The 25,660-nt window shown below is 36.7% G+C and overlaps 1 protein-coding gene across 9 annotated transcripts in view; it reads right to left on the bottom strand.

Annotated features, from left to right (window-relative positions):
• DMD (dystrophin) overlaps positions 1-25,660 on the bottom strand; it is a 1,137,868-nt gene that overhangs the window by 118,990 nt on the left and 993,218 nt on the right. For all 9 annotated transcript variants that reach the window (XM_085319436.1, XM_085319439.1, XM_085319437.1 and 6 more), the window contains 2 exons: positions 17,129-17,207; positions 4,089-4,149 (listed from right to left, as the gene is read on the bottom strand). In XM_085319436.1, the coding sequence (XP_085175562.1) occupies positions 4,089-4,149; positions 17,129-17,207 (140 nt within the window). The remainder of the gene's footprint in view (positions 1-4,088; positions 4,150-17,128; positions 17,208-25,660) is intronic.

The raw sequence follows: 25,660 nt of genomic DNA, 5'->3' as shown, positions 1-25,660 counted from the left end.
AAACTAACAAAAATGGGTCAGAAGCGAAATACTCTTCTAGAAAACTATAACATGGAAGAGAGTTAAAAAGCAGAGCTGGATATTCCTCACTGTTAGCTCACAGCATAGCTAATTTATATGGATAGTCTCATATGGATCTTCCCAAGGAGTCAAATCGATGCTCCTGAGAATTCAGCTGTGTCCTCTGCCGGATGAAGTTCACTGAGCTGCTATAATCTGGATAAGAAAATAAGCTTGGCTGGGAAACAACTTGGAAGGCTTCTTCTGCAAGAAGTACTGAGATGAAAGACTATTGTATTCTCGCAGAAGCGTTTTATATGCTTCGAAAGAAGGGGCACAGCAAGAGGGTAAGAAGACAGACACTACTAACTGGCGAGCTGGTTATACAGAGGAAGGATGATGCCAAAGACTAACACAAATACAGAGCTCATAGTAACTAAATTTCACCAATGTATGCCAAATCATGACTACTACGTTTCCACCCTCCCCCGCCCCTTTTTTTTCAGAGAAAGCATGTTGCAGACTTCAGTCCAACTCCCTGTCACTCCGAGGCAAGAGGGCTCTCCTAGCGCTGTGTAACAGGCCGGCTCTTTGCTGAGCACAGGATAAGTCCATACACAAGGCACGTGCAAACCTGATTCATGTGTCCCCTTGCGCCTCGGGAGGATGCTCAGAGAACAGGAAATGGGTCTGTGCAGGATGTCCGAATGCTTCTTACGGGGCTGCAAAATCCGCACRAGCCCTTTGATTTCGCTGCTGCTGCTTTGGAGCAGCTTCCCTGTCTGATTTAAGGGACAGAACGTGCCCGTGTGCCTGTGTGTGCGCGTGCGCGTGTGCATGTGTATGCATGAGATCGCTTTTCTCACAGGGTCTGTATTTTCCTTGCATACAAGCTCTGTACTTGAGTTCTGCAAAGACGTGATTTATCCCCAAATTACYATGTTGAAATCTGCGGCCTTCTACTTCATTATCTGTCTTTTTTAGAATTTAAGGCATTTTTATCCGAATTCTTTTGATATGTACTCAGTAGTCTTTGTGCTTTTTTTTTATTTGCTTTCAAATTTCTTATGTACAGTAATTGCCTGTTGTTTCCTAAAAAATTAAGAAATTTAAATGAATACTTAAAACAGTAGTAAAGAGTATAGAGGTATCTTTGCCTGCTTCTGTGTTCCCATTTTTCCAGGCCCCACTGCAACAAGGCCTCAAAGATCAGGGCCTCAAAGAACAAGACTGATTAAACTGAAAACTATTTTTCATTTTCCTTCTCCCTTTTTAATCTAATGAAACCTTTTAATCCTTTATTAGACACAAAGAATATATATACTGAGAGGAAAAGAAAGATCAGAAAGAAGAGGGTTGGATAGAATGTGTTTTTGGACAATTTTATATGTTTTAATTCAGAGGGAAAAGAGAAGGTTTTTTTTTTCCCCGTCAGCAGCACCTCGTACACTGGGCAAGTGCTCAGCAGGCAGACAGGAACGTCCACTTGCTACTTTGGAAGCCCAGACCCTTCTGCTATCCCGCAACACAGAAATTTCATTTCTCAGTTCTTCGGGGAAGTGAGTAGGTGAGCCTGAACTGTTGGCCGAGCTTGTCATTTCCSTAAGGAACTAACCACATAAAAAGGTGAAGAACTCCTACCAGCATGCAGCAGCTGGTGCAAGGCCATTACACTGCAATTTTCATGAGGCTGACAGTTGGCCAAGAAACTACAAAATGGCAGAGACACGGAAGAGCAGCTGAAACAGGTTGTACATTGCTGATCATTATTATTTTTTTTTCAGTGGCAATGACGCCTGCACCAATATAATYGGAAAAAAATGCTGGCATGAATAACTTCAAGGAGGAATTGTTGAAATACAGACTTTAGGGACAACTAGTCGCTACAGATTAATCAGCTGTATAAAAATGAAATATTAACCAGGAAAACTGAAAGGCCTGAAGTTACCTAGCAGTAAGTAAATATTGCTGTTGAGGATATAGTATTAAGTACTGCCTGATTTATGGGCTAATGAAATGCTGTTTCACTGCAAATGTGAAAATGATGAGATAAAACACTTAAACRTACAAGAAAACCAGATAAAATGAAAAACAATAAGCTGTGTGGCAAATCTGATTAGGAAAGGAGGCTAGCACCAATATTCGACATTGATGATAGAAAGGAAAAWCATACACCCATTAAGATAATGTGATCTGTAGCCTCTCAGTATTTATGGCAACTCTTTTAGAGAATTAACAATTTATAGAAGAGTAATAGTTCAAAGAACAATGACAATAAGGTAGGTTTTAAAACTGAAATGGTACAGAAAACAAGCAATTTAGTTGTGTGTTAATATTAAATAAGAACAATTAGAATGAAGGAAAAGAAAAATGACTGAAGAGAGCYGGAGAAGGGACTAGACGTAAAAACTTACTAAGATTCATAAAAACTTTAAACATTATTTTAATCTCAAAGACAGCAAGCTTTCATACAAAACATGTAACTGAATTAAAGTTTAATTATTAATTAAAATAGCACTGTTATAACTCCTTATGGCTATTAAGATATTTTCTAAGTGAACAGAAAAAAACAAATGCATTCCTTTGAATTTGCAAATAGCCTGGAACAAAGGATGAAATTCAAAGTTGACACCAAAAACTAATAAGGAAGACGCAAGAGCCTTTCCCATCATTTTAGAATGGCAGGTTAACTTACCCACCGCTGCCATGTGCAGGTAGCAAAGAATGAAGTGGGAAGCAGGGCATGAAATGGAGCTTGCACCTACATTGAGAATTGCCAAGGTTTTTCCYACTCTAATGGCAAGCCATGTCATGGGAAAGAGAAAAGCAGATGTCTTTGCCTTAGTCCTAGTACCATAAACTGTTATATACCAGAGCCTCAAGCTGCTTTTCAGCATTTGCTTCCTCCATAGATTTCCTTCTCTCCTCCTCCTTGAAAGAGCTTTCCAGCTTCCTTATGGCAGTTTAATTATTCATAGGCAAATACAAAACCAGGAAAAATTATAAACTTAAGGCACTGGTAAAGCAACATAAGCCAGGATTAACTACAGCACTGTATTGTACTACTGACTGCTAGTTTTCTTCATGTTTAACTAAGTAAATTGTCCATTCTGAAGTTGCTGTAGCAGTTTCACTAAGCTGCGAAAATTGCAGCTGAACTGCCACTGTAACCGCATGGCTTGAGTGCCACTGGCTGAGTGGGAACATAAAAAGAGCAATCATGTGAACATGTTTATTAAAAGACTCTTGAGTTTCAGTTATTTGCACCACAGTCTTTATCACAGGTATTGCACCACCTATTTCTCCAGGAAGCTATGTATAAATAATTCATGGCACATGCTTAGATCTACATCTACAAAGATCTACAGCAAGAGGGAAAAACGTATTAAAAAGATGTATTAAAGCTTCATTCTCTGTTACTATGTGATGGGTCTGTTGAGGGCACTAGAAGCAGGTGTGTCCAAGTTTGTTCATTTGYATTTTTTATTTTTTTCTCATTTATTAACCATACATCTCTCTTAAAACAAACTAGTTTTCTTTGGGAATTAAAGTCTAAAGGAACTTACAGTCTATAGGGATTAATTTGTCCCTTGGTGTTCCTCAGCAACATATTTTGCTACATACACTCCTTACAGGAACTCATTGTATAAAGGATGTGCATTGAGAGGTCAAAACAACATTGCATCACATTCACAGCTGCAAAATCTCTGTTTTTAAGCATGATGGAGTTCACCAAAATTCTGAATGTTCTTCAGTTTTGCAAATCCTGCCACAGATACTATGGGGTGGACAATGGAACAGATTCAGATACAATCCAGATACCCCAAAGTTTTACTTCCGTTCGCAGGCAACTGCTACAGTGGCATAAAACCAGTCGACTTTCTCGCAAATCAGTGCATCCTGCTGTGCTTTTAAATGACTTAGCATCCTTTTTTTTTTCTTTCTGTGACATTTATTGCACACTTCACTCCTTTTGTTCTTCCCCCTTAGCCAACATAGGAATCGGTCCAGACAGTTTAAGAAAATTACCAACCATCCACTTTAATTACAATCATAAATAACTAGAATGAATTACTATTGATACTCACTTGATATAGTATGGCACTTTGTTTGGTGAGATCGCCCTCTCCCAGGGGCCTTGGACAGAAGCTGTTAACAATAAACAAACAAACAAGCAAATAAATAAATAACTGCACACATACCTTCATACATACAAGCACACCTAGAAGAGAAACATGGAGGTCAAGTTCAAAGCAAACAGGAGAGACAACATTAATCTCTGGAATTACAGTTTTACACTTGGCCACGCTGATATAGGCCTGTTTGCTCAGTTGTCCGTGAAGGCAGGAAGGATTAACCTGCTGTTCTGAAATTTCTGTCCTAATCTGAGTGAAATTGAACTCATTCAGCTGCAAAGATAAACGCAAAAAAATCCTCGACTACTAAACTTGAAGGACAGATAAGAAGCAGAACAAGCAACCTATCTTTCTGCTGTGTTCTTTTATAGGGTTCCTCCTGCTAATGTGTTTGACTGTTTTTTTTTTTCAATTTCTTTCCTTGTTTGATCAGCTTTTTTCATCCTTCTAAGAAAAAAATTACACTCTTGTTTACATTTTGAGTGAAGCTATAAAATGAGATGCCAGCCCAGAATGTTGTTTATTCTCTTGTTTATTTGTTCCAAATAGAGAAAATTTTCATTTTTATTTCCACCAATATGAATTGTTTGATTGACTTCCAGTAACAGCAAATCATGGAGAAAATATCAGTGTGATCATAAAAAAAAACCCAAAATATTAAAATAGAGAGGGCATGACACTATTCACTTTTGACTATCACAGTGTTAAATGTCAACATCAGCTTACAATGCATTGAAAATCTTTTGTTACAAAACTCATTGTAGGCAAAACAATTTCAAATACTGTGAATTTATTAGAGGTAGAGCTTATAGTTCAGGCCATAATCAGGAAGCTCATTTTTTTATTTAGTTTGTTATCTTTCAAGGACAATAGGATCAAGATTTTTCTTTTTTTAATAGAGTCTTCTTTGTATTGGAAGAGGAAGACGGAAAAAAACGACTGTTGCTTCATCCAATGTAACCCTTCTTTTTAATGACCCTTTCTGTTCACAATGGAAAATAATTTTTACCTAGACTCAAGCAGCAGTTAGCTCTTTGTCTCATTTGGTGTACAGTACTTTCTTTCTTACTCTCATGCAAAATATATGCCTTAAAAATGCCATCCCCAAGCTGCAGGTGCATTAAAGAAGTCAACAAGTCACAATATATACAAATAAAATTAAGCAATATCTGCATTTCTTACAATTTGTGTGAGAACTGGTACAATTTAGACCAGATTCATAGAAATCAATTTGCAGAAATCCTGTTCCCCTATTGCTCCCATTTGGAAACGTAGACAACAAGAGTTGGTGGTAAGACATGAAACATTCATAAAATAGCTATAGCAGTTCTCTTTATTTTGGCAGACTTGCATACACATGGACTCTGAAGAAAGACTGGAAGAAGGCTAGGGACCCCACCCAGAGAAAGGAAATCAAATAGCAGCAGTAGAAAAACCTGAAGCTATTCTAGATGGTCTGAAAAGGCATCTATGAACCCTGGGGTGCATTAGGAAGGCCCTGCTGAAGACTCATCTCGAGTACTGTGTCCAGTTCTGGCCTCCCCAGGACAAGAGAGACACGGAGCTACTGGAGAGAGTCCAGCGTAGGGCTAYGAGGATGATCAGAGGGCAGGTGCTCCAGCCCTATGAGGTGAGGTGCACCTGCCCTATGAGGAACGGCTGCGACAGCTGGGCATGTTTAGCCTGAGGAAGAGAAGACTGAGCTTATCAATGTGTATAAGCACCTTGGGGGGGGAGCGTCAAGGGGATGGAATCAGACTTTTCAGTGGTGCCAAGAGACAGGACATGAGGCAATGGGCAAAAACTGAACCACAGGAAGTTCTGCCTGACCGTGAGGGGGGATTTCTTCACTGCAAGACTGACAGAGCACTGGACCAGCTTGCCCAGAGAGGTTGTGGAGTCTCCTTCTCTGGAGATATTCAAACCTCGCCTGAACATGATCCTGTGCAGCCTGCTCTAGGTGACCCTGCTTGAGCAGGAGAGTTGAGACTAAATGATCTCTCAAAGTCTCTTCCAACCTCAACCGTCCTGCGATCCTGTGAACCAGAAACAGGGTGCTGAATGGGGAATGCGACAATGTATTGCTAGGCAAGCCTGAGAAGCTAGCGAAAGGAAGCAGTATGTCTGGAAGTAACATGAATTTGGTAATAATGTTTCATATCATTGGTGGCCTAGGAGTCTTGGAAAGCCTCCCACAGCATCTTTGTAGGGCCTGCCCATAGTGTCCTCAGCCTCAGGGAATCCATCTGCAGGAGAYGGGTTCCCATCAGCTGAGTGTACTGCTCTCCTATTGCTTACATTTCTGCAGTCTTTAAAGAAGAAAAGAAAAATTATATTTGAATTTTTCAACYTTGAAAACAGTTAATCTCAATATGTGCAAGATACACAGAATTTGCATTACAAGACTAGCTCCCACGAAAAAATAGTACAGCGTAATGCCACTGAAGACTGTTATCATAACCCATATATACAAAAGCACARAACTGCATATATTTTCAAATACAAACACAAACATCTGAATACACACATAAGTTATATAGGACAAAATATCTCTTCTTGGTACAGACTTGGGACTGCTATCTTGTTCTGTGTTTGTACGTTATACAGCCGAACAACTATGAAGACTAAGGCTGCCATGCATTAAGTTGTTCTTTTTGGCAGTGCTAACTCTAAGAYGCACAACTTCTCAGTTTCTGAGTAGTAAATATAGCTTCAAATAATGTAAAGATGCAATCTGTTACATAATTTACACTAATGCAAAAAAATATTAAAAATAGTGCATCATGTAATGTTTTGATGTCAGTTACAGTACAATAAGCAAGCAGGCTCTCCTCTTTGCTTCAGTTTAGGGGAGGTTTCATATAAATTTCTTATCCATGATACTTAATTATTCTGTTTACTGATGAGAACATAAATTGGTRTAAATGTTTTGATGACTGACTCAATATTCTCCATGATCCCAAAGGGGATAGGAAACTGAAGCCAAGGAGTTAAATTTCAGGTTACAATTTCACTTTACACTACCAGTGGCTCCGTAATTTCTTTATATGCTGTTATTAAATAATACTAAGCTAGGTGCTAATACGTGGTCCATCAAATACTTTTGAAAAGCCTGCTCAGTGGCAATGATAAGGTTCCTCACCCCTAGGAACTGGTATTATCAAAGGGCTGATTTGAAGAGGATTGTACTAAATTAAAATTTTYTAAAATAAAATATCTCTCAATATTAACTAAAAATGGAGCTTCTTACATCTCTCCCAAACAATCATTAATATTCCTAATGAGAATACCACCAAGCTACAGTTCTTACACTTTAAAATTTGTTTTTAATTAAAAAACTAAAGGATAGAATAGGTTGTTGCATGTTTTTYGGAAGGTATAATTTTTTCTTTTGCTCCTGAATTAATCTGGGTAAGAGTTCTGCAGCCATAACTTATTATTGTAGAATCTTACATACAATAGTGTTCTTGATATATTAAAAGAGGAAGATATACTTTGCTTTCATGAGAACTAAGTGCTTTAGAAATAACACACAGTTCTGTGATGTTCTGCATAATTGGATTTAGTGTTCCTTCAAGAGATTGTTGTGAAGCTGTCTACTATACACTTTTTACTTTCCTGGATGATTCTAGCCTTGCATAAATTTGAGTTGGCGAAATATGCGGTACTTYTTACAGCTATGCAAAGAGAATAATYAYTTCATTTTTGGCTGAAATCCAAAACCTGAGAACAGCTGTTTCTTATCTCTGGTTACCAGAGGTTTACTACCCATTACAAAGCTAGTGCAGGTAACRGACATATATCTTTAATTTCTGATAAGACCATTTCAGTAGTCCATGAAAGGAGTCTTTCTGGCAAAGACTTTTTTATATGACATTGTAGTACCCCTGTGTGCTACAGCACTCAAGAAGCAGATGTTTTCCTGTTTCGAAAGAGTAATTCAAAAGTGCTTTATTGCTCTAGCTTGCACAGTGTAAGAATCCATTATCATACACCCAGCTACTTGCAATGTTGTCTACAGAAATTAAATACTACAACAAAATATGGGGCATTTTAAGAGTAAATTTAATTTTCCCTACACTCTCTTTGCATTGCATTAATTTGCATTAATGGTTACTTAATTTTGGAGTTCTATTTTTTTCTGTTGATGTGCTAACATCTGAAACTTGCTGTGCCTATTGTTCAACTTAAGTGAACTTGGTTCACGATGCCTTATTTATGTTTGCAGTGCATAATGAAACACTAGCATGTTGGCTGTCTGAACTTCAGCGGTATTTTAATCTATGCAGGGATCTGAATAGAATATTAAATAAGATAATGGTATAATTTTAGCTGTGCTGATATTGAAAAATAATCTGATAAATATTTCATTTTAGCACTACAAACATAATGATAAGTACATGTATGTTTATTAACAGTAAACTATTCCTCCTCTAACTATTCAAAGAGACAACCTACTACGTCCACAGTTAAAAATTGCTGTTGGTAGTCCCAATTTAAAAAGCCAGAACACATCTCTAGTCACCATACAATGGCACCAGTGTACATTTTCAGTTTTAAATATGAAGAAAATCTTTTGAGTTTTATTTATCACTTGGGCTAAAGTATTGGGAAATGGTTTTAGGATAGAAACCACATAATATCACTACATGGTATCCATACTTTGTATACTGTTATGCATATCCTATCAACTCTTTTTTCTTAGTTTTTTTACATTTATTATACATATGTTTCATCCTTGTGAGAGTTGCAGATGAGCTGATTTATATGTTCACACTCAAGATCTGTACTACCTTCTTGTTGGCCACTGTAGCCATAACTCAGTAAGGTACTTATTATTTTCATATTTTAATAATGGCAATATGTCATTTAGGAACTCTATCTTCTCATTTCTCTACTTGGTATTATCATCATTAGTATCTTTATGCAAACATATAGCTAGGAATGTGTTTATTTCTTCATATTTCTTCAATTTATTTTCAAACCAATTATTTTCTCTTTAGCAAAGTATGGAATGGGTGACTTTTGATAAAAGCAGATAGCAATGATGAAATGATGAGCTAATCTTTGGGTCTGGAAAGACTTTGACTCCCTAAACTCAGAAGTTCACATGGGTAAAGGGTACCCTACGCTTTCAAAAAAGATATACTGAATACTATCCCAAGTATTTTCAAATGAGACCATTATAAATGAGAAACTGTTGCTCTCTATAGACTTTAAAGAGCTTATACTTCTCCTTCCAAGATGATACACTAAATCAATATTTCCCCTCCTTAATCAGTTCATGTTACCTGCTGGCAGAATGCCATCTCCAACAGGTATGCCTGCATGACAGTGGCACAACAGAAGGAGATGCAAAATCTGTGAAGTTCTTTGAGATCTTTTACAACAAATGCCAGTATAAGTCTGTAAAATATGATTTTTTCTAGATGTATATAGAGATGTTTTCTAAATTATGTGTATTTATTCTTGTACTAAGTGAAACTGAAGGACAGTCAGATTGTGTTGAGTAGCACTGAGGTACTGCACCAGGTAGCTGAGCAACTGATATCAAAAAAACCATGACTGTACAATTTAAAAGTTACAAGGAAGAAACATCAGTCAAAATCTGTCTATGCATATATGGATGGATTCCCAAACACTTCAGATATGGGTATCTACTTTTCAGCTTGGACTCTGCAACTCTTAAATCCATTACTTCCCTTCTTACCCACGATTTCTCTGCCAAACTAGCAGTACTGTCTGTCATTATAATATACATGCAGACAAATATCGAATATTATACCTCTATTCACCCTGAAGATGCRATTATTAGTTATGAAAAGGTTCAGCATGTGATGAGGGACAATACAAATGAAAGTCACTTTGAAAGAATTATAAACTAGATCTTTCCATTCTGCATTTTCTGCTGGAATCTTTATGGTCAGCTTGGTATTTCTTATCCATAACTGAAGGTCAACATTATATGATACAACCCAAATAATACACTTACATCATTATAAATCATGAATAGTGTTTTCAGAAATTTCCAAATGCCACTTGTAACACAAGATATAAAATCCATCTAATGCTTGTTTTCTTAAATGTCACAATACTATAAAATGACAAAAATATACAAGCATCCATTGGTTTAAAAAAAGAAATACTGCATGAAACACAGCAAAATTATATATTCCACATTGATCCGTGTATCCCAACTTACAGGTACCTCATATTGTTAACAGCATCTATTGTACTCTTAATCTCTTAAAAATAAAATCTCTAAAACTGACTTTCACCTCATCAAATTGGATGCAAGTTTTCTGCAAAAAAAATTAGATAATAAGAAAAATAAATCTTTGATAAGCACTTCACGTCTTACAGAGCCAAACATAACAAGATAAATTCTAATATATACAGAATATCCTTATTGCACCATAACACTGGAATTTGAAAACAAAAGAAACGTTTTAAACTGAATTTAAGTTACATTTGTTGACAACATGGGCATAGGGTTAAATGTTTCACGGCCAAACTTGGCAGTGTAAAAATTGAATTATTTTCTTATATGTACCACAAGTCAAATATTACTTTAAAAAAAATACCAAAAATATGAGGAATATTTTTTCTTAGCAACATAGTACTACAGACAGGACACATACACTGGACATTAACTCATCTTATGCCTCTTCTACTCTACTCATTTAGGAGTAAAAAATAGCATATGATTTCTTGTAGATTATTGTGGAATACAGGATTATTTACCACTCCAAGATAAAATACAGAAAGTAATTKGGCTGCTGTCAAAAATAAAGGCAGTAGTTTTCCTAAAAAAGGAAAACAAAACCCCTCAAATCCTACTTTAAAATAAGTATTTTATAATATTTTTAAAGAGGTGACAAATGAAAAACAACAAAGCAAAAGATAGAGATATTTTAGAATGAATTATCTTTAATTACCTTTTAATGGTATTTTTTACTGGAAATCATTTTTCACAAACAGCAGCTACTGATTTCATGGAAAAGGTGAGTGTTTGCAGCTGAAAGCACGGGGAGATCATCCTTCATTCTTTGAAAACTGGCTTTATCATTTTATTCAGAAATGTGATTTCTAACATATTATAGTGGAAATAATCACTTAGAACAGTGCACAGAGGAGGAAAATACAGCTATAAAACTGCAATTGTATAAACTCTATTTCATAGTGAATCAAATATATCAATTAGTTTACGGAGATACTCTCTGTTGTCTTTCTGACCAGGAAATATAATAGAAAATAGGAAAAAGAAAATAGAAGTCCACAATAAAAGGATTAGTGATGAGATGACTTGATGACATACTTTTGACATACTAAAGATTATGTTTTATTAATTTTATCACCCAAAAATAGAATAATTTTTTCTCAAAATATGCCAACTTCTAGCAGTCAGGCAAACCTATTGCTACCAAAAGTGTAGCTACGGTCATGGCAGAAAATTGGTAAGAATTTTAAAGAACGTTGATATTCTAAACAAGAAAGAAATGGATTCAAGACACTTTAATTTTATGTATGATTTACCCATTATACAAGTTTTCAGCGTAAAATGTTGCCAAATGCAAGTACAAATTCACTGTGATAGTAATAATGACAAGACYTCTGAAGTCAAGTTTTGTGCTGTTGGTGTTTCAACAATGTTCTTTTTATCTTCCTCAGGAGCATTTATTTTATGTTTTTTTAAAAGTTTCGGAACTGTAACAGAACAAAATCTTGCACTACTAGAAGTGGGTTTGCAGTTGAGCTGCCATCTACAGCAGTTCTCAGTTCTGAGTGGATAAATTGGAAGYTGTCCACCTCCAGAACTGAGTATTGCCATCTGGATTTTGGAAAGGCTTCCAGCACTAGAATCAAAAGTTTAGAATAAACRCTAGGCTGATGTCCTCAACAGGGCTTTCCAGAAAGCTGAGGTGAAAGAGCCCAGCAAAAATGTATGGAAGGCCTGGGGAGGGAGAGCTCATGTGCTAGCAGATAAGTAAGGGCCAGTTTTAGTGAGAGTCTTTCAGACCTGGGGGGCAGCCCAAAGCCTTGGTGGATAACCAGGTAGAACCCAAATGGACACTGCCTCCTTTATCATTTAACATTTGACTAACATTTGATACCTCGCTTGCACAGAACATGGTAAATATGAGGTCCTGACTTCACTCTCCCATTACTTCTGTGCCAGGTTTCCAACAGCCTTCAGTTGCTTCAGTTCCAGCCATGCAGAAACAGACAGATGATGCTGTAATTTCTATGTACAAATTAATAACAATCTTCTAAAAGCCACTACCACTGATTAGCAGTTCATCCATTTATTTCTTCCTGGTAGGAGAGAAGTATAATTCTGTTGCTACTTCTTACGAAAACTTGGCCTATAATACCAATCTTTTTGTAGAACTACATAAGAAGGCAGAACACCTCTAAAATACAAAATTTAATTTAAGAAAGTAAACAAAGAGTTGRAGATGATCATCACTAGCACCTCAAGAAGAACAAATATAGATAGTAGGGGAAAAGTTGATTCTGAGTTTGAGAAGATAAATTGGTTGTGGCTGGAGAATAAATAAGAAAAGATGTAAAATATCCAAGGAATTTCTCTTACTTATTACAGTTTGGATTGATCTAATACGCATTTTAGCCTCTTGGCTCAAAACATGTTGTGAGCTGAACTTATGAATTAAATCCAGAGAGCAGAATTATCATTACTCACTTTATTTTCCAAATTGTTGCCATTGCTAGACTGATCCAGCATGGATTCCATTGCCTTCGCTGCATCAAAAGACCATTTACAAGGCACTAATTCACTTTCACTTGACCTGCCCTGTTCCTTGTATTTGACTTGTTCTTCTCCAAAAGTACAGATACAGAAATAACCCTACTGCTGGATGGCAAAGGTAGCATCTCTGCTGAAGAACTACCTTTCCAATAGATAAGCTGCCATCACCTTAGGGTCACAGCAGAGGTGCTCCTTGGAAAGCATGTAAAAATACGATACTGACTTCTTGGGTAGTGGTAGTATYTGATACTGAAGAATGTGACACTTTTGGAACCTGATGCTTACAAAACACGGGATTTAAAGATGCACTGGCATTTTTCAGTGACTGAACAATGATGTTTGGGGCAGAATGTTTTCCACTCTTTGCTGGCTCTGGCTAATACACAGAAGAACACATCATCTCTGTGTCCCACTAACTGTGGGTGGGCTAAAAGAGGTGGCTGTCATAAAACTGAGTAAATTTTAAATTCATCTACTTTATCAGTAATAAGGCAGAATAGGTCTAGGACATAAAGGTCACACAAGATGCCTGGCTGCATTCAACACAGACATGGAGAGCAGTGGTAATGTAGTCCAGGTCACTCTGTTCTCTTGAAGATTACCATATAACTTTGCTTACTATATATACTACACTTCATTTTCTTTCTCTCTGAGGAGTTTTCCCTAAAGTCTATTGTACATCAAATAAGAAAAAAAAGGTATCTGCTTACACACTGCATGAACGTCATAGCCCTACACATCTCATGCTCCAACCTGGCAAATCTGACCTGCAGTCTCATACATTGCACTGATGAATTCTTCCCAGGAACTAAGAGTTATTTCAAAGATTTTTCTAAAACTTAGTAGAAATTATAAAAATAAGGCTTGTTTTTTTCCACAAACTCATCTTTTGATAAAAGAATATGCAGAGTATTGTGCTGATACTGCAAACACAGACTCTGTTTTGAATTTGCAGTTCACCCCTCCGAGGTTTTCAGTCTTCTAATTTTTCCTTCTGCCCTTCTCATTCTGTAGGCAGGATATTTTTATCAGTGAGGGGAAAAAAAAAGATTTACCAATTAAAAACAATTTCTGTCCAAAATTACAATGCAGTATCAGTTGAAGAAAAGTTTCTTCTCTACCTTACTGTGAATGCAGCTATACAGTAATAGTAACATCCATTTCTGATAAATGTCTGGATAGTTTGCCTCTCTGCATGTAGGAGACCATTACCCTGTGACTGTGTTCTCTTCGCTGATATAATCTCTTGAATAGTTTTACTGTTTACTTTACCTAATTGAAGTGGAATAGAAAAGACAAGGCATTTAAGAAGCTTCAATTCAGCCACTGCCTTAGAGCTTTGAAGGTGTTTCAAGTTGTCTTTCAGTGTACTTCAAAACATCCTTGATAAAAGTGTGGTGTGGCGGTGGTGGGATAGGAATGTTACTGGCAACTGTTTTTTATGCAGAGTTGTATAAAGGTTTGCTTATTTGCTATCCCTCTGTTAACTTTTCCACTGTGGTTTTGATCTCTTTGCTGCTCTTCTAAGTGGTCAAATTCTGTAAAACCAGAAATATTTTTCTTGCAGGCTTTATTTCTTCTTGGGGCTCAATATTTCTGATCTGGAACAGGTAAACCAAGTGCATAAGGAGTCATAGATGCTACAGCTCCAATGGTCTCCTCTGAAGAGTTTTTAAGTAATTGCTATCCTTCTTTTCCGTTAAAAATGAGTTCTGCAATTTGAAGAAAATTAAAGTCCACTAAATTTAAATTAAAGTACATTTGTCAAAGCTCCTAGCATGAAGACCTGAAACCTGATGGTTACAAAAGGTTCAACTAGTATAAATCAGAATTTGTGGAAAAAGTCTGACAGACAAATTTGGGAAGATGCACATCATACTCTGTTTCTCTTTCACCAGCCCCTCAATAAACAAGGTGTGCTCATTTGCAAATCACAAGGATCATAAGATAATTAATTCAGGTTAGAGGGGACCTCAGGAAGTCTCCAGCCTGGCTCCCGCCAGGAGGGCMGTCAGCCCCAGCGGCCCAGGCTGCTTCGGGCCGTGTCCAGTTGGGCCTGAAACCTCTGGGGATGGAGCCTGCGTGGCTGCGTGGGGCAGTCGGCTCCAGCATTGCTGACCTTGGGGAGGAGGTTTCTCCTTTCCTCCAGCCTGTGCCTCCCTTGTTTTAATTTATGCTTCTTATTTCTCATGGCTTATATGTTTCAGTTAGTATAGAAAAAAAAATCTCTTAATAATGTGAGTTTTACTTAATGTAAACTCAAGGCAGTTTTGTATCTCCTTTAGAGAAAAAAAATATTTTTTTTCTGTTTTTCTAAAAAATTAAGTTTTTTCACCTTCTATACCCTAAATCTTAATAAAATACAACAAAGTAATGAGAATCAAATACAATAACTGCAGAAATAAATTGATCTAGCCATTATATCCAGATAACTAGAAGAGGAATTATAAATACGTATCACAGAATCACAGAATGGTTGAGGCTAGAAGGGACCTCTGGAGATCATCTAGTCCAACCCAGCTCAAGCAAGGTCACCTAAAGCATGTCAGGCAGGATCACATCCAGGAGAGTTTTGAATTCCAGAGAAAGAGACTCCACAACCTCTCTGGGCAACCTGGTCCAGTGCTCCGTCACTCTCACAGTAAAGAAGCCTTTCCTTATATTCAGGTGGAACTTCCTGTGGTTCAGTTTGTGTCCACTGCCTCTTGTCCTGTCTCTTGGCACCACTGAAAAAAGCCCAGCCCAATCCCTTAAGATATTTGCATATATTGATAAGATCCCCCCTCAGTCTTCTCCAGGCCCAACTCTTGCAGTCGTTCCTCATAGGGCAGGTGCTCCAGCCCTCTGATCATCTTCATAGCCCTACGCTGGACTCTCCCCAGGAGCTCCATGTCTCTCTTGTCCTGGGGAGCCCAGAACTGGACACAGCACTCCAGATGAGGCCATAACAGGGCTGAGTAGAGGGGCTGGATCACCTCCCTCCACCTGCTGGCAACACTCTGCCTAATGCACCCCAGGAGACCATTGGCCTTCCTGGCCACAAGGGCACATTGCTGGCTCATGGTCAACCTGTTGTTCAAATATTCAGTAGTATATAGAAGCATGATAATAGTTTAACTAACTTCCTGCATAAAAGTCCATTAGGACTACTCAGAAATAACTTCTGTTTGAATTAGAGCATATCTAAGAACCTGTATGTTACACTGTTTTAATAATCTCTTCTGATGAAGAGAATCTATCTCTACCTAGCAGAAGTCATACTTTACGAATATTGATTTATGGACAATAACTAAGCTTAAGTTAAGCAAAGCAGATGAGAGCTCTTTGGTGGCTGTTCCTTACATATCTTCAGTGGATTAAGCAAAAGTCAAATAAGTAAGTAGAGTCAAACATTACATATTTTAACTGAGCTTAACCATGTCAGGTTTCCTTCTTATAGTAAAATAGCCCAGCAATAAATAAGTAGCATTGCTTTCTTTCTACAATAATAAAAACATGAATTGTCACACAAAGAACCTGGCTAGAATATCTAGCTGTTCTTCTATTAATTTATTATTAATTCATGCAAGCGCAGAAGATATTGAAGTTTATGCATTTTTTATCTCTGGAGAGTATTAAAGCAGCTATTGCAAGCACTGTACTTCAATTTTTCATGGTATGTATATGCATATTTTCCCCCTAAGGCAAAAGAATTGCATATTCAAAACAAGGTCTTGTGTGGGATGGATTTAATCCTTAATGTCACCATGAAACTATGCTAACAGATAAATGTCAATCCTTAGCCTGAAGATTTTGTTCTTCTAATTCACCTCGTTGTCTGATATGACATACAGACACACATGCTACTCCTATGATCATCTTTATGTACTCCATATCACAAGCTCATTTGATTCTCTCAAAAGGGATATGTAGAAAATTAATTACCTTATAATTAGGGTTATTAAAATACTAAGTACCAAATAATACACATTTAAAATTTTTGAACAATCTTGCATGGATAGATGCATAGGCAAACAGACTTAATACAGGAAAATATCTTCTGTCTATCCTGGACTGTATGAACTTCCTTAGCAATCTTCTGCTCCAAATAATTTAAGAAAAGAAAAACATTTTAGGGTGGTTTAAAACAGAAACTGATAGCAGCTATAGCTGGCACATGGCTACAAAATATATCAATTCACTGTGTGTGAAAGCTGAGCAAGAAAAATGGGAAACAACTCACTAGTAAGGAAGTGCTGGGAAGTAGGGCCAAAATCTCTGTGAGCTTCATGCAGTTGCCTGATGCGCTCATCAATGGCCACCTGTCAAGAGAGGAGGAAAAAATGACTCTATTTTAAACAAGTAATAAACAGCAATTAAAGTCAGATACTTGTTTCATTAAGGAACACACTGTTTAAAATTTAGAAGGCTCCTGCAACAATCTATAATGCTCAGGGCTTTAACTGAGTTTTGATGTGTTGACCCAAAGGCAAGGAAGTCAAAAAGTTTTTTTTGTTTGTGTTTTTGTTTTTTCTCTAACTTTAACTATGCTAGAACAATCTCAAAATGAACAGTCTGATAAATAAATGTACAGCAAACTGGCCTGACTGTATGCACCTAAAAGGAATATGGCCCTGATTTCCTGCTTGCTAATATTGAAGTTTCCTTCCTGTTAAATACTTTTATTAGAACTACCATGAAAGAACTTTTTTTGCAGTAAACTGTTATAAATCATCATACAAAAAGTAATTTTTTTTAATGTGGACATCATAACCATATTTTAGAAGAATGCTGGAATAGGGGTAGTCAAATAGCACTTTTTGTTCTTTTATTTTATTACAAGCATTTCTCTGTTCTTCTATTTCTTCCCTGGAAGATGTCCTTTGGAGAACATGTTACTCCTAGTGTTTTGTTGATTTGATATACTGCATAAAAATACAGATGCCAATTGTAGGATCAGTTTTATCTTTACACCTTGAAAAATCTCAGTACATGTCAGTAGCAAGCAAGCAGCTGAGAGCAGGTAGGTTCTATGGATAATAATGTCCAAGCTTCCAAGGTAAATGAATGACATTTACCAACAGCTTTATGTCCTATATTCTAAAAGGACACCATCAATTAAGCTAGGCCTAAATATAGGATTGGGTAAAGCAGGGAAAATGCTTAAAACTAATGTCAGACTATTTCAGAAATGTTTTAAATAAAATACTGATAAAAAGCTGCTTYACTTAATTTAAATACTTCCTGTAAGAAAAAGTGTTGTGTCAAGACTAGTAAAGCAGACAGCAAAGCAGCTTGGTCTGTTTTTGTTGTCCTAATTGTGAGATATGTTACAAGGAAATAAATAGTAAGCACGAGTGAAAAGGAATCCACATTCTAAAATGTTCAGCTTTTCTTGGCTGGTGGTAGAAAGGAACAATTTGATAATAACTAAGGGTGATTCAGTTAGGAGGRAAAGATAATGATACAACTGACTAATTCTTTGAATCTTGTTTCACTAAATACAACTGAAATTTAGCAACAGGATATAGCTTCTTTGCTCACAGTTTCAAAACTAACTCTATGTCCAAAAAGTCCTCCTTTCTTGCCTTTTTGCCAAGCCATATTTCATTCTGCTGCTGCTTCCTCTGTTTCTATCCCTTCTTTCCTCCTCCGTCTTTCTATACACAGACAGACTCAATCCCCCTGATTTGCCATCACTCCCGGTTGACATTTATTTATCCCACTATTTTTCAGGTGGGCACATGCAGGCTGAGCCCTAAGACGTGCTTTTTGTGCCTAACACTGGTGGTAGCTTAGCTAGATGAAACTAAGCCTAGGAAGAGGGGAACTCTGGGCAGCTTCTGAAACCATGGGCAGAAAGCAACTGGGGAAAGGGCAGCTCAGGCCTAAACTCAACTGCCTTCACATGGACAGATGGTAAGTAGCACTCCATAACTTAGCTCTGATTGGCACCACTGTGGATAAGAGCTGGCCTTGGGCTTGAGTTTGCACTGAATGGACAGCACAGATATAAGCTAGGAAGGCTGCAAGTGCCTAAACGTCAAGGACAGGGCTGCTTCTGGTCATCAGTGTTGGGAGCTAGATAGGCATAAACTAATAATGTGAAATTAGTTTTAATCCAAAAATTCACCTTTCAGGGAACATTGGGAAGATAATCTTAAATATACATACTAAATATACACACACATGCCACTAAAATATACATACATATATGTAACATTTATATTTACTCTTTGGAGTCCCCTAAAGAAACCTCAYAGTAGCATATTTATTTCATCATTAGGTCATTGTAGGTCATTAAAGAAATATAAGGATCCTCCTTTATATAAGTAGATAGTATCCAATAGGACAACTATGATGGAAATAAGTACTCTCTGGAATACAGAGTCTCTAAAGAGAATGAGAGCTGTAYAAATATGCAGTGGGAGCAATGCTTCTCATATGAGAATGATAAAATCCAGCTTGCAGTCAGGATATGTAGTGGAACACTTTACTATTTGTGACCATCATCAGTCATACAGYCCATACACCTTTAAGGGTGGAAATGCTGAGAGTGTCAATCATTCCAAAAGATCCAGGTGAGCTTTGAGTAGCAAAAGATTACTAAACTGAGATTATTAGCCTTATACACAGATCCAGCAAAATAAAATATCCTAAACACTTCAAGGTAAACTTGCAAAATGAACAATCTTGGCTGTGAGACTGGAAATATCTTTGTCTAGAAGTAGATTTTCCCAATATAGGGAGGAATAAAACACTGGGCTGCCCTATTCTCCAGAAACAATCTCTCAAGAACTTGAAAACTTATCCCTTTGAGCTACCAGAAAGTACCAACTATTGCTGTATTCATATATTTCATAGTACCTTTTACGTGCCAAAAAATGGACTAACTGTTGATGCTAGAGTATGATTATTACAGTTAGTCTATGAATTTTACTAATACTAAGATGTAAATGAGAAAATAATAGAATTTGATCCCACAACAATTGGAAAAAGTGATCAAATGTTTTTCTATAATTATAGAAGACTATGTCCTTTGTCTAATCAAGTCAAAGTTGAATTTGCCTTTGTGGATTGCATCCTGACTACCTAAAGAAGCAGAATTATATCCAAAGTCTTCATAATTGTTTTGTTGCTTGAAAAATTCTCACTAGCTTGTCAAAATAAAATTGTTTTGATTTTCAAAAACAAGCAACAGGAAATTTATGAACTTTAATTTTTGTCTTAGTTTCTTCAAAGGCAAGTGAAATAGGTTCTTCCATATACGAACACATCCAGTATCCTATGCTTTTTTGCATGTCATGCTCTGAACAAAAATGCACTGATTTCCTTAAGCAGAATGTTGCTGTGGAAAATCTTAGCTGTGTGTGAAGAAAACAGCAAACATTTCAATCTCATTGAAGCACTCATTTTCCTTACTGTATATGCAAGAACACGTGTAGTGTTAATGAAGTTTTGAAAGGAAAATCAAAATTCTCAGCAGACAAAGCAAAAATGATCCCTCCTGACTTCTCTCCCTACTAGTATCAGCTTATTCTTACTACTTTGTAAAAAGTAATCATTTTAAAGGCACTGTTACCAGCATATTAAGTGCAAGACAGAACTTTGGATCAGATTTGAGTATTTTCTAGAAAAAACTCTCTATAGTACTTCTCCACAATTAACGTTACTAAAAAAATCMATAAGCGTATTTTTAAAAGTCAGCTACTGCATTATATGAAACAGGACATAAAAATCTGTTTTTAACTGACCAAAATTATCTTTCCATATCTGATCTTAACTTAAAAAAAACACCAGGATTTTCAGTGATCAGGATACTTGAACTATTGCTTTTCTTCTCCGAGAATGCTTGCTTGAAGTGACATGCATTTCCATTATTTATTTAATACACTGTTTTCGTTTACATTTATCTTCTTTCAATCATAACAAATGAAAGAGTCATATTAGTGCAGTAATCACTCTATGTGGATCTCAGGGTTGTATGAAAAAAATCCTATGTTGATTTTAAGTGATAAGTACTCTTCCTTCTTTAAAAAAGAGAATTTGAAAACATTTAATAAAAAAAGTTCTGTTTTTCATCATTTGAAYACAGCCATGTGAGCTGAATATATAATCAACATCAGATAAACAGACTACAATGAAAAAAAAAGCAAGGCTATGTCATGTAGTTGTTAAGAGCAGTTTCTAGCAACCTTTCAGTTTTCAACCTTGAAAAYACTTACTATAACAGCTCTACTGAAATCAGAATAGGGATTTTCTGTATTTGACTTGGGTTGACTTCTAAATGCACTTCTGTTAGTTTTGCCTATTTTGATAACGTTTTTCGTTCATATAAAGAGTTATTTTGTGCTTATGTCCAGGCTAGAAACAGACCTAGACCAAGAAAGAAAATTAAGTTTTTTGATTCTCAGGATTTTCCATGTTCTCAAAAAATACTTAACACTAGCTATTAAAGTGTGTTGGAGTTACTGAGCTATTCCATCACACTGCTAAAGTTACGTCTGCAAATAATGAGAGCTCTCAACAGAGACCCATAGGTTTCCCTCTCTTGATCCCAGAATCTTATATTCTTGGCTGGAAAAATTCAAACCGAGTACTACATAATGCTCAGCCAAAGTCTAGCCCTATGTCCTAGTCCTACTCCAGACATATTCCCCGTTGCTATGATGTTCAGTTGAACAGCTTCAGCAGAGGAAACTGTGTCTGGGCTGCTTCCTGCACAAGTGCTCACTGAGCACTAGGCTAAAACACGGCTCTGTAAATAGGGAGGCTCTAACGCTGTATATAAGTGAAGGTGACTGTGGCTGCTAGCCGAATGTCTTTTTGCGCTCAGCACGCCTAGAGAATTCCTATGCAAATGGATTTCACATTTCTTCAAAAAACATCTTAACTGAGACCTTTAAAGTGTCACAGTCAAATGCTCAACCAAGCAGGTGTTCACGTTTAGTAAGGAATCTTCACGCAAACAGGGAATATTACAAGCGAAGACATGGGTGCCTCCATCCTCATGAGCATCGAGGCAGTTCAGAAAGAGACTTCCGTGGATTCCTAACTACAAGCCAGACGCCTGATTTACAAGCAAGTAGCACTTCTCCAYCACAGTCTCTGTTTGGACCTGCTACTTAGAACGCCCCTTTATACAGTTAAAGAAAAGGGCATACAAAATGCACAGGGGAAAAAAAAAATCTGTCTTTTTTTTTCTTAAAAGGAAATCAAACATTTCCTCATCAGATTTCCCTGAACATTCTCACTATGGAGTAAAATGTACACTGAATATAGAAAAATATTAGAACACCTTCCAAGGGCACAACTAAAGATAGGGAAGGGGGAAGGGGTTTCATTAAGTTCTCTTGTGTCAATTTACTTTTTCTTCTATTCTGAGTTCAGTGATAGAAGAAAGGAGAGGTCAGGTGGATCTCACCTATCCCACTCAGTGAAGTTAAACGTTTATGCTTGAGCTTAACTTCTTTAAATTGTTATTGCTTTTAAAACACTGCACAGCATGAAGTCTTGTGAGGTCAGAATAACATCCTTTATGTAAGGGCATCTAAGGGCAGAGGCAGCATAATATAGAGACACTAATTACACAATTAGGCTGCCCAATATTCAAATGTAGGCAAATTATACGAAGGCACGTAAGTAGCAATTTTTACTACTTATTAACATGAATAAGAATACATAGTAAAACATGTAAGTAGAACTGATTAAAAAAAAAAAAAAGGAGGCATTACATAAAGAGCTAAGACAACCACAGAAGAAAGATGGCTGAATACGTCTCGGATTCTGAGGAAAAATGGCAGGGAAGGAAGGAAAAGAACAGAAGAGTCTCATCTAAACTGCTGCTTTTCCTGCAGCAGCGACATGACACAATCTCTGTTTCAGAAATTTGCTTCAGCAAAGACTGTTTTCATGAAAAGAGACGTGCAATTTTCTTTATTCAATAAGCATGCACACATACAATACTTAATAAAATAACAGTCCTTTAATTCCCCACCATATTCGTAGCATTTCCCCAGCATCCTGACCTTGACTCCAATCACATCCAATCTGACTGCATATCAAAGGAAACTGCCTTCCACAAGACCCTCTTTAATGTTACCCAGCAATTCTCCTCCCCACAGCTGAAAAGCGGCTTTCTTCCCTCTCCCCGGCTCAGAGCCGCCAAACCAGTACCAGGCTGCTCTTTACAAATCAATAAACAGGAAGATCTGATCTACTGTACTTCCAATAGCTACTGAATTCAGTCCTTCGCTGTTCCTTGCAGATTAGAAGATAAGGAGGGATTTAAATAAGCACACTTTGTGCTGTTAATGAAGGGCARTCACTGGAAAAAGCAATTGATACCCATTCTACACTGCTGTATTTCAGCTCTCAGTCTTGGTATTTACTCGGTCTAAAGGACACAAACGAACAACCAGCTTCCTGGTGGAAAGTTCTGTAGTCTGAAACATTTTCAGATGCACAGAAATTATCCTGAAATTATTAAAGGACATTACATGTCCTTTTTTTTTCCATGTGAAAGAAAAAAATAATGTATTTACAGTTGTTACAAATACTAAATTCAACTTCCAAGATTTCTGGGTCATGGTAGAAYGGTATACTTCAGCAGATTGAAATCTCAGTGACTTTATGCAATTCCTCTTTCACTAAAAAAAAAAAGAAAGAAATTCTAAAATCTGCTAGGATAGTTGTATTGTACTTTGACTGCTTTTTTAAATCCTCAAATGAAACAAGGGAGTAAAATGTAATAAAAATTCAGGAAACATCGTAAAGCCCTGGGCATACAGCCTTAGAAAACAGTAAAAGAAAATAAGCTCCTTGACTTAATATGTCTACCGTGAATAATCAGCCATTGCTTCTTAGGCTTTTGTTTTATAATCCTAAATTAGTAAACTTCAGGCTTTGTGGCTATCTTCACAGAAGGAAAGAAACTCAGCTCTTGYGGTTTAAATAACAGAAACATCCACATTTAGAGGAAATAAAAGACTTGTAAACCTTGTGAAATCTTATGAGCAAATATCTTTAGGGAAAAGTTCTATTAAAAACATTACTTCTTTGTTTTGGATAAAAGACATTCTGTTAGAGGCGACTGATGTTTCAAATCTCCATTGCCACTTTAAAATAGTACATGGCACTACACTGGGATTCTACATGGGCATTGGCTTTCACACTACTGTATGCTCATCTTTCTCTCTTCTATTCATGCACTTCTCTTATACATAATATGTAAAGTATTTTATAAAACTGATATGAGCTAAACAGGGACTCAACATTTAAAAAGTGCACGAATTGCTGTGCAGTACTTCAATTTTGAGCACTTCATCAACAAATTTAATGAGCATTTCCTAATCATGATGGGGCAGAGATTGAGATACCTCAAAGCTTAGAAACCTGAGCTGGTCAAGCTGTCTCTGAAAGCAGACATAGATTGCGAGTGGGGTGTAAGACTGTGCTTATGAAAAAATATACGGTATTTATGAACATTGGTCTTTAAAAAAAAACTATCAATAAAGCTTAAGTCCTGCATACCCATTGACAGAGATAACTGTGGCCAAAATAGCAGTCTTAACTGATCGGTTGTGTTTAAGCTATTATCTGTGAAGCTAGTTCCAATCAATGTAGTAAGAGGTGCACCTAAGTCCTAAGCAGTAAGAATCTTTATAATGTGAAGAAACGAACGTTTTAATCTTTTTAGAAATATAGATACACATAAACAGAATGGACAGTCTATGGTTATGCTGGCTGCATGGACCTCTAGAAAATTCAAGCTCCTGCGTAGTCCTGAAAATCTGTGRTCACTAACTGTGCTTTTTAGCTGCTTGTATTAAGACCAATCTGCCTGATCTGCAGAACATTAAACAATTTTCAGTGCAACAGAAACTAATAAACATTGTGAACTCAACACAAAGATGTTGTAAGTTGCTGTTTTGTGAAAATAGGATGTTATAGGCATCTGAAAATGGGCACCTAAAATAATCAATAACTTCTTTATCCTTTAAAGATCGTCATGGGTAAGAAGGGATGCTATCCTCTAACCTTGTAGTACTATTTAAAAGATAATTTAATTAACTTATCTTCAGAGTAGTGTTTAAGTCATACACAATAAATCAGGCATGTACAACTAAACAGAAGAGAAAATATTGACTATTGATTGTTTAGGAACTGAACACTGTCTTTTCTTTCTTTCTTTTCATACAAAGCAGGGCTTCTTCTTAAAATATAAGATAAGAACATAAAATTAAACATATCAGTCTGTACTTGTACAAAATGACCAAACTGAGGCTGCATAAGTAACTTTCAAATTCTTTACTTTCCAGCCACATTCATTCTCCTTTAACCTCACCTTGTGTATGTAATCTAATCAATCTAAACAATCTTCTGTTAAATTCCTTGCAGAATTTTACAGCATATGAAGAAAGTAATTTACAGATAATGATAGCTAGGACCTGGCTTTCCACAAAACATAGCATTGCATCACATAAAGAATTTTCAWTTCACAGTTTACATTAGCTTCAGACATACCAATACCAATTGATGAAAGAAAAAGATTGTTCAAGAAAATGTTGATACACAGAAACATGGTCAAAGGATGCTCCAGATCTCTGGGATAAATAATTTCTGAAGCTCCCATTGCCCTTTTTGATTTCTTTTTAGACCCCAAAGACTTTTATACATGTTCCAATCATTCCGCAGAGAATAGCTCAAGTTGTTGAGCTACTGAGTTCAGCGTTGCAAAACTGAACACCATACATAGCCTGTTTGGATTGGACAA

This window comes from Rhea americana, unplaced genomic scaffold, assembly GCF_003343005.1.
Source record: "Rhea americana isolate MKP2758 unplaced genomic scaffold, rheAme1 scaffold_59, whole genome shotgun sequence".
Lineage (NCBI taxonomy): Eukaryota > Metazoa > Chordata > Aves > Rheiformes > Rheidae > Rhea > Rhea americana.
Note: the sequence above shows the minus strand (reverse complement) of the source record. Positions and strands in the feature narration are given on the sequence as shown.